This window comes from Eptatretus burgeri, chromosome 4 (assembly GCF_056783735.1).
Source record: "Eptatretus burgeri isolate ZD-2024b chromosome 4, Ebu_testis_v1, whole genome shotgun sequence".
In the NCBI taxonomy this organism is placed as follows: Eukaryota; Metazoa; Chordata; class Myxini; order Myxiniformes; family Myxinidae; genus Eptatretus; species Eptatretus burgeri.
The window spans coordinates 103469587-103486166 of NC_140964.1; the positions used below are offsets into that span (position 1 = coordinate 103469587).

At 40.6% G+C, this 16580-nt stretch overlaps 2 protein-coding genes across 7 annotated transcripts in view; one reads left to right on the forward strand and one right to left on the reverse strand.

The window, feature by feature from the left end:
- The window catches only part of LOC147028800 (carbohydrate sulfotransferase 8-like), a 303172-nt gene that overhangs the window by 208736 nt on the left and 77856 nt on the right, over positions 1 to 16580 (forward strand). For all 6 annotated transcript variants that reach the window (XM_085879518.1, XM_085879517.1, XM_085879520.1 and 3 more), the window contains one exon: positions 12009 to 12120. In XM_085879518.1, coding sequence (XP_085735644.1) covers positions 12018 to 12120 — 103 coding nt within the window. In that variant the 5' untranslated portion in view covers positions 12009 to 12017. Of the gene's footprint in view, positions 1 to 12008; positions 12121 to 16580 lie in introns of those variants that run through there.
- Positions 1 to 16580, reverse strand: part of LOC147028801 (uncharacterized) — a 328207-nt gene that overhangs the window by 124962 nt on the left and 186665 nt on the right. The window lies entirely within an intron of this gene.

A 16580-nucleotide genomic window follows, 5' to 3' on the forward strand; every position in this document is an offset into this window, starting at 1 on the left:
GAAGCAGCACGTTCCATTTTTGAAGTCTTTGGTATACTCGGCCAGGGTTTGAACCACCAACCTCTCACACTCAGAGCAAACACTCTTTCTTTTACTGCACAGAGTATCGGACCCTGATCAAATCCCAAATTCTTGCCTTGGTTAATGGCTGCTTTGGCAACACCCTACGACAGAGCTCGTACTAAGCTGTCCAGGGTAGATGCTTAGCATTAGAATTGTTCATCATTTGTTGTGGATGCTGATGCACAATGCATAGGAATTGGCAATAAGTGAAAACCATGATGCTGGTGCAGTTATTTTGAAGTGTACAGCTTCAACACTGCTTGTGGCCTTTACATTTGCAGCAGCAAACTTTGACTTGTGGGGGCAAGCCATTCTGGTCCTTGATCCTACGATTTGCCATTTCTTAGTGCGTGTTGGTATCATATTACTAATGGCTAACCATCTGTGGCTGAAGCCAGACAATCATTAGCTCATTGTGGCCAAACCACCATTAGCCCATTATCAACTATCAGTTGGGCCTGCACTTACCACCTCATTGCCATCCTTCTGCTATCAGCAGAATGCTATATGAGCACTTACATATTCCTTTTCTTATAACACATCTTTGTGGAGGTGAGAAGTGCTGCCTGCTGTTCGTCATTCTGCCACCACTGAAAGGCGTTGTTGTTGCCAGATCTCTGGGTCATCGGAAAGAATGCAATGATCATGGATTAAATTTTTTCTTCATAAATACCTAAAGGTCACTCAGAAATCAACATTGGATCTCACAGAGTTGGCTGACGTTCTTGCATAGCAACATTAACACATTTTGCAGTGAAATGAGAGTATCATCTGAGTTTATCAACATGCGGGATGAATCCACAATCCCATTTATAGACTTGTGGGGATTCTTTGTCACTACTACAGCTGCAAATTTCTCATTTTCACATTGCTTTTCTCTGGCATGTGTTTCTTTGTGCAGACTTTCTTTTCAATTTTTTTTTAATTTGAATTATTTTTGCAGAATATTCTGATTGTTTTAGTGATTTAAGGGGCCATGAGACACACACATTGCAGAATATGTGATGCCTTACCCCACCCTTCCAACCAAACCTTCATTTTGTTCTTACCAAACCAATAAATCAAACAATTAATTTCTTATATTGCACTATTCCTTAAATTTTTAGATACAGTGTTAAGGGTCCTGCAACAGATAGAAAACAGGACAAATCAGGACATAGCAGAATTAAAATAACAGTACAAGTCTGAAGAAGACGATGGTTCACGAGCGGTATTTGACGATGTAGATTGTTTCAGAAGTCAAGGATGAGACAATGTGATAATGTTTGAGCAAGTGATAAAAATGATCAACATGATGTGGTACGAGTGACAGGTTATTAGCTGCAAAATGTTGAAAACCCGGTTTCGTTCAAAAACTTTAAAAATTTGACCTTTGCATAACCTTTAAAGGTCACAAAACAATGTTGTGGACATTAAAATAAGGAAACAGGATATGTGCTACAGCTTATTGGAGTTAGTTCGTCGAAGAAGGTCGAAAACCCGGTTCGATTCCAACAACTTTGAAAATTTGACCTTTGTGACCTTTAAAGGTCAAAGGTCAAGGATTATGACCTTTGGTGCACTTATTTTTTTCGTGAAAATATTTTTTCACTTTTTTCATGAACCAATAAAGAGAGCTGGGAAGGTGGGAGGGGGGGGGTGACATACATGCATACCAGCATACCAACGTAGCATGAAGCACACCAGTTATATGAAAGCAAGGTTCGACCAGCGGGAAAAAAAGAGGAACAAATGAGAGTAGTGATCCTGGATTTAAGTAGTTTCACCAGAAGGTGATTACTGGGAGACGTGTGCTCAGAATAAACCTGGGGGTACAAAGCATAGAAAGAGTTAAGGGTGCGAGACCAGAAAGGAGGCGGTAGAAGACATAGAGACCACTGACCTGTCTCTGATGGAAAAGTGATACGCCCATAGAATCAACTTCATTGTGGGAGATTCCAATGATCTTGAAGGGCTTGGGTTCCATGGTGTCAAGCTGAGCAAGGTGTGAGGCGGGGCACCAGCCGGTAGGGGAGAGCAGTTCTCCATCAAGCTGCAAATGAAGGCTTTGTAGCTGGATTTGAGTTCAGGTGTGCCAAGGAAGGACTTTGTATGATGGAAGATGCCCAGTCAGCAGCAGACTTGGGAGGCCAACTTAAAAGTGTGGTTTGCCCAAGAAAGATCATGGCTGATCGTGAGACCCAAGATTATGAGTGACTGTCTTCAAGAGGATTGTTAAGAAAGTAAATTGGAGGATTTTCCAGACATCCTTTCGGGGAGAGAGATTGAGAGTATGAGACTTGCCATGATTGAAAAACATACTCCAAGTGTTTGACCAGCTTGTGTGTTTTTTTTGTTTTTTTTTTGAGGTGTAAAGAGAGGGAAGAGGCTGCAACCTGCTTGCCCAGTCGATGGAGGAGGGATGTGTGAGCCAGAGGATGGAGTCATCAGCAAAGAGATAAAGAGGATTTTATAGAGTCAGAGAGATCATTTACGAAGATCTGGAATAGGACTGTGCCCAGAACACTGCCTTGGGGAACTCCAGCCATGACAGTGAGAGGAGATGAAAGGGTTCTGTTGAGTGCCACACTTTGGCTACAAGAGTAGTGGAAGCCAGGAAGCCATGTGTGGAGTTGGCCTTAGATGCCATAGGCAGAGAGTTTGGAAAGTAAGGCGGGATGTCAGACTGTATCAAAAGCATGAGATATGTCCAGAGAGACGGCCATGATCTCATGTTTGACTTTGAGGGCCTCCATCCATTGTTAGGTGACTAGAAGCAGCATGTCCAAGGTGGAGTGACCTGGTCTGACACCAAATTGGTGATCTGAAATGAGGATGTTGGAGAAAAGGAAGGATTTCATATCAACTGCTATGATTGATTCCATGACCTTGCTGATGATTGGAAGGAAGGTATGTAGTTAAGGAGATCGATTTTTGCACCTTGTTTATGTAATGTGGTGATGTTGCCTAACTTCCAAGAAGATGGATGACCTTGGGCAAATGATAGAATGAACAGAGCAGAAAGAAAATGTGAAAGAGCAGCAGAGCAGGTTTGAAGGACATGTGAGCTGATGCTCTCCTGTCCAGTTGCAGAATCAGTCGAGGGTGCGAGAAACTTATTCGTCTTCACTGGTACAAAAGACCAAGACAACAGGTGCAGTTAAGTGCGACTGATTATGGTGGGCACAGAGAGCGATTAGTTGGGGACACGAGATTTGGAAGCGAACACATTATTGAGCCATTCAGCCTTCTCATGAGCAGAGTTGGCTTTGGTGCCATTTGAAGTCAGGGAAGGGATTGAGAGGGAGCACACACCAGAGACAAACTTGACAAGGTGCCACGATGGTTTACAAGAGGGAGACAAATTTGAAAGTTCAATCTTGAGGTTGGAGAGATGTTGTTTTCTGGGTCTCCTGAGAGTGGATACATGCTTGTTGTGGGCTTTGTGGAATGATCTGAGATTGCCTTTGGTTGGGTTTGCCTTCCAGGAAGAGAAGGCAACTTATTTCAAAGCAACTGCCTCATGACAAGATTCAGTGCACCATGGGCAGGAAGAAGGGTATGATAACTGAAGACAATATGGGACGAATCTGTGCATAATAGAGAGCAGGTTTCTGCGGAAGATTTCCCAGGCTGAGTTAAAATCATGGGGAGTGGAAGAATTCCCAAGCTGAGTTAATATAGGAGACCAGTCCTTATGAGAGATGGCTGCTTGTAGTCTCTGCCAATCTGTCTGAATGAACTGCTGGACTCTAGTGCTGAGGCGGCTCTCTGAGAATAGCCAGAAGGATGTTAACTCACTGAGAATGGCTGAGGAAGAGCAGGAGAAATTTGCAGGAAAGTTTCTTTTCACCAGAAGGGAAGATCTGCCATTGGGAGAAATCTGTGTCAGAAGGTTCACAGCTGCAGTTAGTCCCACGTAGTTACAGAAGTCCTTTGCTGAAGTACCATGGCTGAGAGAGGTACCAACACCCAGCCTATTTGCATGGTGACAATTGAAATCACCACATATGAGGAAGATAGAGTTGGAATGAGTGGTTCAAATATGGTACATGTTGTCTGAGAGAGATGTAGATGGAGTCACCATTGTTCGGGGGGATGGCACAACACACAGATGATCAAGAGGTGGGAGCGGAAGGGAAGCCACAACCAAAGGTACTCCTTGGGGTTTGAAGGTGTAAACTTCGTACACAGACATTGAGAAATGGAGTTCTTGATGTAAAGTGCATCTGCACCACCAGGACGGTGTTCGGGCCTATCAAATCAGAGGACACATTAACCCGGGAGAGACAGTAAGGAGTCAGGGATGTCCCGTGGGAGGAATGATTCTGCAAAACAAATTATGTCTAGTTTATCAGCAACAGCCCAGATTGAAGGATATATCAAGTTGGAGTGGAGGGCTCGGATGTTTCAGGTCCACACCGTGAGGGACATGGGAGGAGGCATTTGTTGGGAGTGTGCAAGGATATTGAAAGGACCAAGGGAAGAGGTGGGGTGGGGTGAAGCAGAAGGGATGGAAGCTGGGAGGATGTGGGATCAGGGGAAAGATAGGAGAACACTGGATGTGGGGGAAGCTGTGAGGGTGCGGGATAGGGAACTGGGAGAGTGCTGATAGGGGAAAGCTGAGAGAGGGCAGGACAAGTGGGAATCTGAGAGGGGAGGAACGAGGGGGAAAATAGGAGTTGATGGGTGGTGGAGGAAGAGGAGAGGGGGCAGGGTGAGGGGAAGGTTTAAGAAAAGGAAGGGATAAATAATGAGGTACAGGAAGTACAGTAGAGGCAGATCGAGTCCGAGTTTTGGAGTCAAAAATATATTTTGTGTTTGTTGTTGGAAAATGTTAATGTTCTGGCTGTTATGGGGACCACATCATTCATTCCCATTTGCTCTATGCAATTGGAATATCCCTCCCTTCCCCCAAATTAATTCAGCCACCCCCCACCCAAATTCATTTTCAAATCCATTCATTCGATGCCCTTCACCTTCTCCCCCTCTGTCACCCCACAAATTGTTTGCTATAAATGGAATCATTGGCTGCATGGATCGTTGAAAGGAGAAAGGAGGTCCAATTTAGAAGTTTCATGCCATGTGAATGGAGCTGATTTTGGTTGTTTATGAGAACGTTGCGGAAGGAGAGCCCTTAGCCCCCAATGGTGCTTTCATGCCTCCATGTCTTAGGCAAATGACATGCAATCAGATTGCTCCTCAGTAATCTCGTGGAGAATGCACAGCATGTAGCGATGCAGCTTTGCTTCCTTCAAAATCCTTTAAACCTAGGTAAACTCAGGTATGTTCAGCTGTAAGGTGCTCATCATCTTGACTTGCTTGGACATGCTACAAATAATCCGAAAACCTGCTTCCTACGTCTGCATTCTCGTTGCACACTGTTTTGGCCCAAGGCTTACACGGTGGCAATGGCACGTCATGTTTAACATCATCACAGTGAATTTGGTAAGTTGTGTATTTCGTTTGTGGTAACTGGTTGCTGCCACAATCCTGCCAGGAACAACACCTACGAATGCGGCTTCAGATTACAAGTGGTCATGGTTTCATGAACCCACCCGTGGAAGAACAAGAAGAATATGTTGCACAAGCAGAGTAAAATTCGAAGCTCTATTGTTTAAATTTTATTTTATTAAATTATTTTTTCTTTTTCCCTACTTATGTGTGTACTCTAAAATTCATTCAGAGGAATGAAACCTGCCTACTGTGGCCAACAGTCAGTAAAATAAGGGAGTCACCAACATTCATCCCAATTTGTGTGGTCCATCTTTGTTTTGTGCGTCTCTGTTTATATATTTCTCGACAGAGACCGAGTAAAAATCTAAATACTCAATTTTATTTCTTGCCATGTTTTAACGAAGTGATTTTTATATGTTGATGTTTGTATTCTAACTTGAGTTCGGGTGTGAACTACATACTGTATGACTTGTACCACGAGCATAAATGAGTAGTAATATGATTACACTGGGCTGCATTTGAAATTTTTTTTTTCAGAGGTCTACGTTTTCTCAACGGTTCTTCTATGTTTTTTGCATGTTGAATTCAGAAATGTATCTCATTTCGCTCAATCAGGTCAAATTTTTATGATGCTATCTCAATTTTAAGGAAAAAAAAAATAATCAAAATTTTTATTTTTTTAATTAGCATTTTTTTTTATTCAAAATCACTTACATTGACAGAAAATGTACAAACTATACATATAATGACAAAGTACACTTAATGTGGAAGAAAGTGCCTTCTCAATTACTTTCATTTCCATTTCAGAAAAATATAGATAAATCGTTGTTTCTGGCAACACCCAACTTCAGTCGCTCCAGCAGTCGCTGTTTTCCTTCGTCTTTTTTAATGTTGAGTTTCACATTAACGGTACGTGTGCGTCATTTTATCTATAGTTTGTACATTTTCTGTCAATGTAAGTCTGATTTTGAATTTTAAAAATGCGAATTAAAAAACCAAAAATTTTGATTATTTTTTTTCCCTTAAAATTGAGATAGCAAAATTGAGATAAAAAAAACTTGACCTGATTGAGCGGAATAAGATACATTTCTAAATTCAGCATGCAAAAAGCATATAGGGCCGTTGAGAAAACCTAGACCTCTGAAGTGATGCAGACCAGTGTTATGCATGATGTTTATTTTGTGGAGGTTTTTTTTTTATATGATTTTGTGTGTATCTAGAAAAACTTTCATTGATTAAAAATTTTATTATTTTTTTTTTTACCTCTGCCACCGAAGGTGGACGGAGGTTATGTTTTCACTCTTGTTATGACAAAATTTTAAATTTTCATCATATTTTGATCTGTCTCGTAGGTAGGTATGCATGTATGCCGCACCCAATCCAAGCAAGATATTCTAGTTTTGTATTTTTCATTTTCTGAAATTTGTATAATTTGTTTTTTCCTTTTGAAGTTGTGCATTACGATGTGTAAATAAAGGTGGGCAAAGTCTGATTCATTGCAATTTAACTCCAGGCAATCAGGCAACAAAAGGTAAAAACTTTTGAAAGGGGGTGTAGACTTTGTATAGGCACTGTACTGTATGTTTGTCTGTGAGTGCGATAACTCACGAACGCTTTCAGCTATCTTCGTCAAATTTTACCAGAGGATTCCAAAGGACAAATGTGAGGCTGTCAATGTTTTTTGACTATATATATATATATATATATATATATATATATATATATATATATATATATATATATATATATATATATATATATATATATATATATATATATATATATATATATATGTCAGAGGTCAAGGTGCCAGTGACGTCATTCGCATGATTTTCGTCATACCTGTAAGGCTACTGCTTGATGCCTTCTTGTTTGTCTGTCTGTGAGCAGGATATCTCAAAATATTATCGACGGATTCGGACAAAACTTGGTGGACAGGTTGGGTGTGTGAGAGGGATGAATCAATTAGATTTTGGTGAAGATCGGAATCCAGATCTGGATATGGGAATTTTTAAATGATTTAAAGTAATTCTTTACCATTGAGAGATGGGACCAAAAACGATATCACGATATCTCAAAACGTTGTAGATGGATTCGTGTGAAATTTGATGCACAGGTTGGGCATATGGCAAGAACAAGCCGATCAGATTTTGGTGAAGATCCGAATGCAGATTCGACCTATCGGTGGGATACAAAACGTAAACTGTTCAGCCTGGCGGAGGTAGGCTATGCGCTCCAGTGAGTACCGTTCCAGTTGATTTTTGAAATCATGCTGGCTGGCTCCATTCTCCCTTATGTGCACACCTTCTTACGTGATTGACACTGAAAGTGGAGTAAATTAAGCCTTCTTTACCGTAAGGGCTAAACTTGGATGTTCTCGTGGGACTTTTGGGGCTGTAGCACATTTTCCCCGATAAAGTCAATTTTGTACCTCCTGGACCGCACTCCTTAACTTGAGCCAAATGTTATTCCATCCATAAATAATATTATTCCAAAGGGCCAAAGCTGACATTTTCATCCTATAGCTACCACTTCAGCAAATGCAATGGAAAGGAGATATGAATGATGTACTATATATATATATATATATATATATATATATATATATATATATATATATATATATATATATATATATATATATATATATATATATAATCTTCTTCCTCAAGTATAATCTGTGCTATGAAGTTTATCTGCAAGGAGAGGTCATCCAGATGATGACTCCTGGTTCACTGAGATGACTACGCTGTATACAAGCTATGTACATGAACCCCCTCATCTATCTGTACCTTTGTGAATTCGGCTTTCTTCAAGCTGTACAGTAAATGACTCGAACCAGTATCTCTTGGTCAGCAGATCAGCCCTCTACCCACACCACCATTGAACAATCTTTCTGTATTTCGTCTTATGCTCGGAAATCTGTGGTGTTTTGTCAAAGGAGCTATCGTGTGCAGCCTGTGGCTGCTGGTTGCATCATTTTCTGTGGGCGCGACTGCGCTGCTGATGCAATGCCCCTATTACCAGTACACTGGTACCCGTTTTGCCGACCTCAGAAGGATGGCAGGCTGAGTCAACCCCATCTAGTGTTAATTCAACGGATAAATGGGCTCGAACTCAGGACCCGAAGATCTTAAGCCAGCCACCTTAACTTCTGTTGAAGTATTCCTGAAGTTCGACGACAATAAGCTGGGGTAAGATGCCCTGTAAGGGAAGTTGGTGTACCTCCCCGTGCCATGACACACCACCAACCCCCACCCCAGGTTGATTGAAAAAGGACTGATGAGGATGTATATTTCTATGGAAGGGGGGAAAGGGCACACACCTTAATGCACTAAACATAATGAAGAAGCTTCCAAGTGAGATCACACAAATTTGTTTCCTTGATCCTCCTGCCTCATCTCACATGCTTTGTGTTTCCTATTCACCTCTTCACATAAGATTTGGAGTTGTGTACTTTCTGCCACATTATTTTCATCTCAACCTCAGCACATCATAATTTCCTGATGTACCTTCAGTACAGTTTTTAAAAGTTAATTTTGGGATATTTTGGAGTTATTTCTCCTCCAATTGCACAGGAGGATCTCCTAGTGGGTATTGTATTAAACCTGGAGCTGTCTTACGCTGGGTTTGATCAACTGTGTGTATATATATATATATATATATATATATATATATATATATATATATATATATATATATATATATATATATATCTGGATTTTTTTTCTTCTCTACGAGAGCGATGCTCGTGGAAGAACAACACCAAACTAAAACTGCTCTTCTTGTGCAAGCAATGACTTCTGGTGCACTTCTGAACAGTTGCTACCCCGACTGTCCTTTTTGTAATTACTGTATATGGATGTTTCACCTCTGATGGTATATTTTGCAATAGTAAGCCTTTAGCTCAGAACACTGGCTTAGGTATGATTACAGTAATTTAGTGCAGTTGTGTATTGTGGCTCATAAGGATCTTTATTGAGCTATAACCTCTGCAGTCTTCATTGATCTTCTTTATTGATCTCTATTTCCCTTTACTGTTTTTTTTTTCCATTTGCCTCTCTCCCCTGTACTTCTTATTCTTATTCTTCTTCTTCCCTGCCTTTCTGTTTCATTAGCTCAGGAAACCCATGTTTTTTCGTATTCCTACAGCGATACTTTTCTTCGTGCATTTACTCTATCTTCCCGACACCCTGGTTGCAATGTCTCTCTTCCTTTGGCAGGACGTGATCCATAACAGAACCCCATTGTGCAGTGAGTGTGGGCATACAATAATTGTTAACCCCTTTATGGCTGCCCCTCACATGTAAGTTGTATGTTGGCTTTGATAATGGCAAAGCCATCTCGTCCCCCCCACCCCCACAACTTCAGAGCTCCGATTACTCCCTCTTAACTATTCGTGTCGACCACTAATACTCAAGGTCTTCGTTTAAATATCACTGATCTTTCCAACCAGATTATTGCGACAGCTCCAGATATTGTACGTTTGACAGCAACATTCATCTTAGAGGATGTCTCTGATTCATCTGTGTCTCTTCCTGTTTGTTCTCTTTTATGTTTGGACAGACCCCACACCCATTCCAGAACCTATGTTGTCATCACTCTCAATAACTGCTTTCCTCATTCCATTTATTGCTCTTCCTTGAGCCTCGCTCTTGTAGAGAAAAATTTTTGTCCACACTAACCCCTCCGAGCTCTCTGATATACCTCTCGGTAAGTATACCCTTCCACAACCACCTAATGTCTGCCTGTGTGGTATACCGTCCACTCAATGATGATGACTCCATATGTACCTATATTTTTGATAACATGGACCAACTCAACCATCAATCCCAAATCTTTGTTCGTCATATACGGTGAGTTTAACTGCCATCATGCGAGCTGGCTGGGTCTTATCTCAAAGCAACAAACACCTATACAACAATGCAGCCAAGGCTTTTGCATACCTGTGTCCCTCCCAATCGATATATTTTCCAATCTGGAATTCTGTTGTTCTCACAATAAAAGTTGTTACTCTCGCATCACAGAAACGTTGAAAGCTTATTTGTTTTTTACTGCCTCTAGTTGTTTTTTTCTCCTCTAGTCGAGCTCCCTCTGCTCGCTCATGTCTGCAACCCTACCCAGCTCATGCGGGATGGATGCATTTTAAAAAGTAACCTTCTGGTCAAACTCTCAAAATCCATGCTTCCCACCGACCTCCGCTCGTTTTCCCTCTTTTCTTCTGTTTGCGGAATTGCCTTCTGGAGACCATTCAATCGCATTCTTTCCCTCAAGAGATCACATACAATCATTGCACCACCATGTCATGTCAACCACTCCCCTACCTGCAATATTTTTTAATCCCCATTAAATCTACCTAAACCAAATCCTATTACTTGAAGGTAACCGTGTTTGTTTCCTCCCTTCAGCTCTCTCTCCTCTTTTCCTATTCATTCTTTCTCTTGCTTGTGGGATCCAACTGTGGCCGCACTTACCATTTTACCCTCTGTCCACCCCCAACTCTTCCATGAGCTGAGTACAGAAAACTTCCATGAGCCCACTTTTCCATATTGTGTACAGAAAAGCCTCAAATGTCCCCCATAAGTCTCGATTAATGATCGACTTCCAATGTGAGATCATGTTAAGATGCTTTCCGACTTTCGGTCATCACCATGGTTTTGCTTTTCAAACATTGTAGCTGTCGCTCTAGAACGTCAGAGAAGTGCTGGCTCTCAGAGAAGAACAATGCCTTGGAATTGGCATTCTCAAATGGGAACCAAGTGTTTAAAATCGCTCTTCAAGTGCCAACATTGCACACGTACCATCACACTTTCTGGGACTTGTAATATAGCCTGGCTACCTCTCCATTGACCTGCTAAAGTTCAAGATGACAGGTTTGGTCAGGAATGTGGACCTTGGCCAGATTGCCAGCACACAATGGCCTACTTTTGCAAAATACACAGTGTGATCTTCAATGGGCACCAGTATAGGCTGGCAGATAGGTCCCGAGCTCAACTTTCCTTTGAAGGATGGCATACCCATTAATGCTCTGCTCTGTTCGCAGAACACTAGCGTCACTTTATAGTTCGATCAGAAATCAAATCCAGACAAGACAGCTCAAGGTGAGTGCATTACCTGCCAGCCCACCTCCCTCCCCTCCCTTCCCCATAAACAACCGAGATGTACAATAGCCTACCCCCATTTCAATTAAATGCAGTGATGAAAAAGAAAGGGGTACATGTTGGGAAGGGGATATGATGCAGTTAAGTTGGTTCTAACAAGCATGGTTTTGTATTATTGTCTGACCACCAAACCATCTTTACTTGGAAGCTAACAAACGGATCCAGTAAATACCCTTTCCTCATATCCTCGTGGACAATCTGCTAACACCATCGACGTATGCACGATTCATGGTACAAAGAGTTTGTTTGAAAACCAGGGTAAAAGTGGATTTTCATGCTTTTGGAAGTGAAGTGATTGCATGACATTGAACTTGAACCTCTGACCTTAACTTTACTTCCAAACCTCAGAGTGACATCATGCGTCCCTGGAGGGCTTTTTGGGGCCTATCACTGGCTGGAGCTTCAGTCATTCTACTTGGTGCCTGTCTAAAACTCTGGCAGGATCCCACCACATCAACCGGTAACTGAAGCATTAGTCATTCATTTATTGGTTACTCAGCCATTTATTTGGTTATTTTATCCTATTGCAGGAGTCATTTGTAATATGCAGTTTAGATTGTTTCAATTTATATTCTTATCAATGTTCAGTTTCATTCACCATTTTTTGTGTGTGTGTGGACACACACACACACACACATATATATATATATATATATATATATATATATATATATATATATATATATATATATATATATATATATATATATATATATATATATACATACATATCACTGTATGTTGTAAAAAACTTGCCTGTTTGAGTTGTGTAAAACTTTTATTGTCCTGCATATGTTGGGCACAAAGTCCTTGTTAACACGTACTCAGTTGCTCGTTAATACGTGGACCTGCAGACTTATTACATATAACCACATACTCGTTTGAACATGAACCAAGTGTGTGTGCACAATAAACTACAAATATGCAAACCATATCATACACACACACACACACACACACACACACACACACACACACACACACACACACACACACACACACACACACACACACACACACACACACACACACACACACACACACACACACACACTGCGCAGGTTCGTGTGCAGCAACTTGTGCATATAAAGTGTGGAAAATGATTACATAGCCATAAATGATAAAACAGCTGAATCAAACAACCTTAGTAACCTTAACTTTATCCGAGCTACTTTGCTCCATTGCCCACTTTTCTCTATCAACGCTTAATGCCCAGTGGCACGCAGGGCTTGCTACAACACATCATAAAGCAATATTGAATGCACGGATGGCCATTAATGTCGGCAATAGTATCGCATCATGACTTCCACAGCCACAAAGAGCTACAGTCTAAGTGTGTCCATTTTTGCAGAAATAAAGGTAGTGTTTCACCATGTTAGGTTTACAGCTTGAGCATATGCATTGTGCATGGAATGAGGTTAAGTATCCGTAGCATCAACCAGCTCATGATCTGAGGTCCATTTTGCAATACCTTAACGTCTTCATAATGCAAAACCCTTCTGATGGAGCAACACCATGAAAATACACTGATGCCTCTGATGAACAGAGGCTTCCATCAGCCCAGTAAGGGCGTCCTCCTTCCAACCAATTTTGACGTCCAACCAAGAAGGACCTTGCAAAATCATGAACATGTTACATCATGTAACATTATTGCCTTCAATGGCAAACAAATGTACAGAATTGGCAGAAATAAAACAGGAAAGCATAATTTAAAACTTGTTGCAAACACGTTTTCTGAACAATTCCCCATGCACTGACATGTTCATAACATAATTAAGACACAATGTTCTGTTACTACGTGGGGCTTTCAAAATGTTAGAAGCATGCAGTATTTGCAACATCTTCAAATGAAGGGTTATAGACAAAGGAAATGCAGAAAACCTTTTCAGATTAATAGAAAATGGCATGAGTAGGCATCAACGTCTGAGAGTAAAGAAGAGAGTAAAGATAGTGGTAACGCAGAGGTCTTTCATTCAGAGAATAGTAAATGCTTGAAATTGTCTCCCTGGAACGGTAGTTGCAGCAGAAACAGTAGATAGGTAATTATATATATATATATATATATATATATATATATATATATATATATATATATATATATATATATATATGCACCAGAAGCATTGGGCAGAGAAGGGTACATAAATATTGACAACACGGGAATGTAGCTTCGGTGATTGTATAAATGTGTGCTGCTTGCGATGTCCGTGAGGGGATGTCGTCAAAACGTGAATGTACTCTCGGTGTTTGCTCATTCCACTGCCAACAATCCCAACAAACCTATTCAACCCCTCTTCTCCCTCACCAGATAATAAAAATAATAAATCAAGAAAAACAACACTCTTGTGATGTCTCTGTGCCTGCCTCACTCTTGTACCTCCCCACTACAACTGTCCCCCACCACGACCCACCACCACCCCCCCTCCCCAAATCCCAAAGACATGAAGTTGATAAACTGATGGACTGAATTAATGTGGTGTTCATAAGCATGTATGCCTCGTGTTGGCTTAATGGTTCAGATGGTAGGTTTGAGATCGTAGGGTCTTGAGTTCAAATCCCACTCGGCTATTGAATTAATACCAGGTAGGTTTAACTTAGCCTGTCATCCTTCTGAGATTGGCAAAATGATTGCCATCTCGCTGGTATCCTGTGTCGGAGTGGCGACCCATCCGGGATTGTGCCCAATAGCCAAGGAGACTGCACAGGCAGCACCAACGCTCTGCACAGAGTATGGGCCAAATGGTCTCCTCCATCCAACCTCCTCATATTTTGCTGTAAAGTTCACAAAATGCTCTTTTATACATACATATATTTTTATTTATACGAGTATAAAGCCCGTCAAAAATGATGGATTGGAACAGTTTACTTTACGGTGCAGTTGCATGAGTGTGCCAAAGTTTGAAGCCTGGGCCTAGCGCCAGGTGTGCTTATATCTTCTTTATCAGACATCGCACGTGTGTTAATGAACACTTGTTTTACTCTGCGCACATTACACACCATGTTCAGCGAATTTCAGCTCCCTGCACCTTGTATATATTGTTTGTTTGTTTTTTTTTGAACACTTATGTACACCGCCATTGATACCCGGTTGTAAGTCACCGTCTACATTACAAAAAGAAGAGATGTAATTTCTCTTCAATGGAAAATGTTTTTCCTTCTTAAATCGTCCTTTTGAAGGGGGACAGACATCATAAAAACAAATACACAAACACACATTGTGTTTTATACGGTAAGATATATATATATATATATATATATATATATATATATATATATATATATATATATATATATATATATATATATATAGACTTGTAGAGATGTAGAGATGTAGAGATGTAGAGATGTAGAGATGTAGAGATGTAGAGATGTAGAGATGTAGAGATGTAGAGATGTAGAGATGTAGAGATGTAGAGATGTAGAGATGTATAGATAGATAGATAGATAGATATATTCATACCACCTTGCTGCAATGGTGAGTATCAGCCACGGATTATGTGTCACATGGTAAACCGTATAATCCGCAAAGAACAAAAAGTCTGTCTACCACCCAGTCATCTGTTCCTGCCAAGACAAACCATTCAACCAGAAGGCATGTGATGCGATCGGCTGGTAAATCAAAAATAGGTGGAGCATGAGGAACACTCCTCCTGAGATCTAAAGGGCTCTACAGGTTGGTTCTCCTCCAAAATATATATTTGCCTTCTTCTCTGAAACCACACACACAATTTCGATAAGGTTGACCACAACCTTTATCACCCGTAATGTACCAAGGTTTGTTCATGGCATGAAAAGAAAATCCATAGGTATTTACTTTCTTCTCCATGACATATTTTGTGGGTCAACCATACCTACCATTTGTTCCCTGGTTATCTTATCCAGCTGCTTTCAGGTGAGCGCCCAGGGATATTGCCCCTATGTTTGTATGTTAATGCTGAGTTTGCATCAGGACAGTAAGGTCACCCTGCCTGTTGGGTAAGCAACCGTCAGTCCCACCATGGGGGGATTTTTTCAGTGGTGCTCGCACACGGGTGCGATGTTTTTTTCTGGGATGTTTGACAAAATAACATGTTACAAAAAAGGAGGCAGGCAGGAACGATCAACTGGTAATTTTTTTACTATCTGGCTTTATACAAACATTTGTGAGGCAAGTGCATATAGATACTGTTCTCACATGACACCCAATATAAACAAATGTGCCAGTGATAAAGGGTGGATACAAAACCCTTTGTACAGATCAAAAGTCAAATCCATAATTGTATTGAGGTATTTATGAAACCTCCCACCCACCTTAGGACATCCACTGGGACCAAAACGTTCCACAGAAGGTTCTAGCCCCGAAAAACTGAGGGGAGTCGTTTGGGGACAGATGGACAGACACTCCATATATATATATATATATATATATATATATATATATATATATATATTCTTCTTTCGGCTGCTCCCTTTAGGGGTCGCCACAGCGGATCATCTGTATGATCCGCATTGTGATTTGGCACATGTTTTACACCGGATGCCCTTCCTGACGCAACCCTGGTCACCTCTTACGACACAGGGATATGTTACACCTATTTTAACCAGGGTATACACCGGCCCAGTACACTGGTACTCATTTCGCCGACCTCGGAAGGATGACAGGCTGAGTCAACCCCCTGGTGTATTAATTCAGTGGCCCAATGGGGCTTGAACTCAGGACCTTTTGGATCCCAAGCCGCTGCCCGAACCACTGCGCCAACACCAGGTGTGTGTGTATATATATATATATATATATATATATATATATATATATATATATATATATATATATATATATATATATATATATATGTATATATATATATATATATGTATATATATGTATATATATATATATATATATATATATATATGTGTATATATATATATATATATATACGT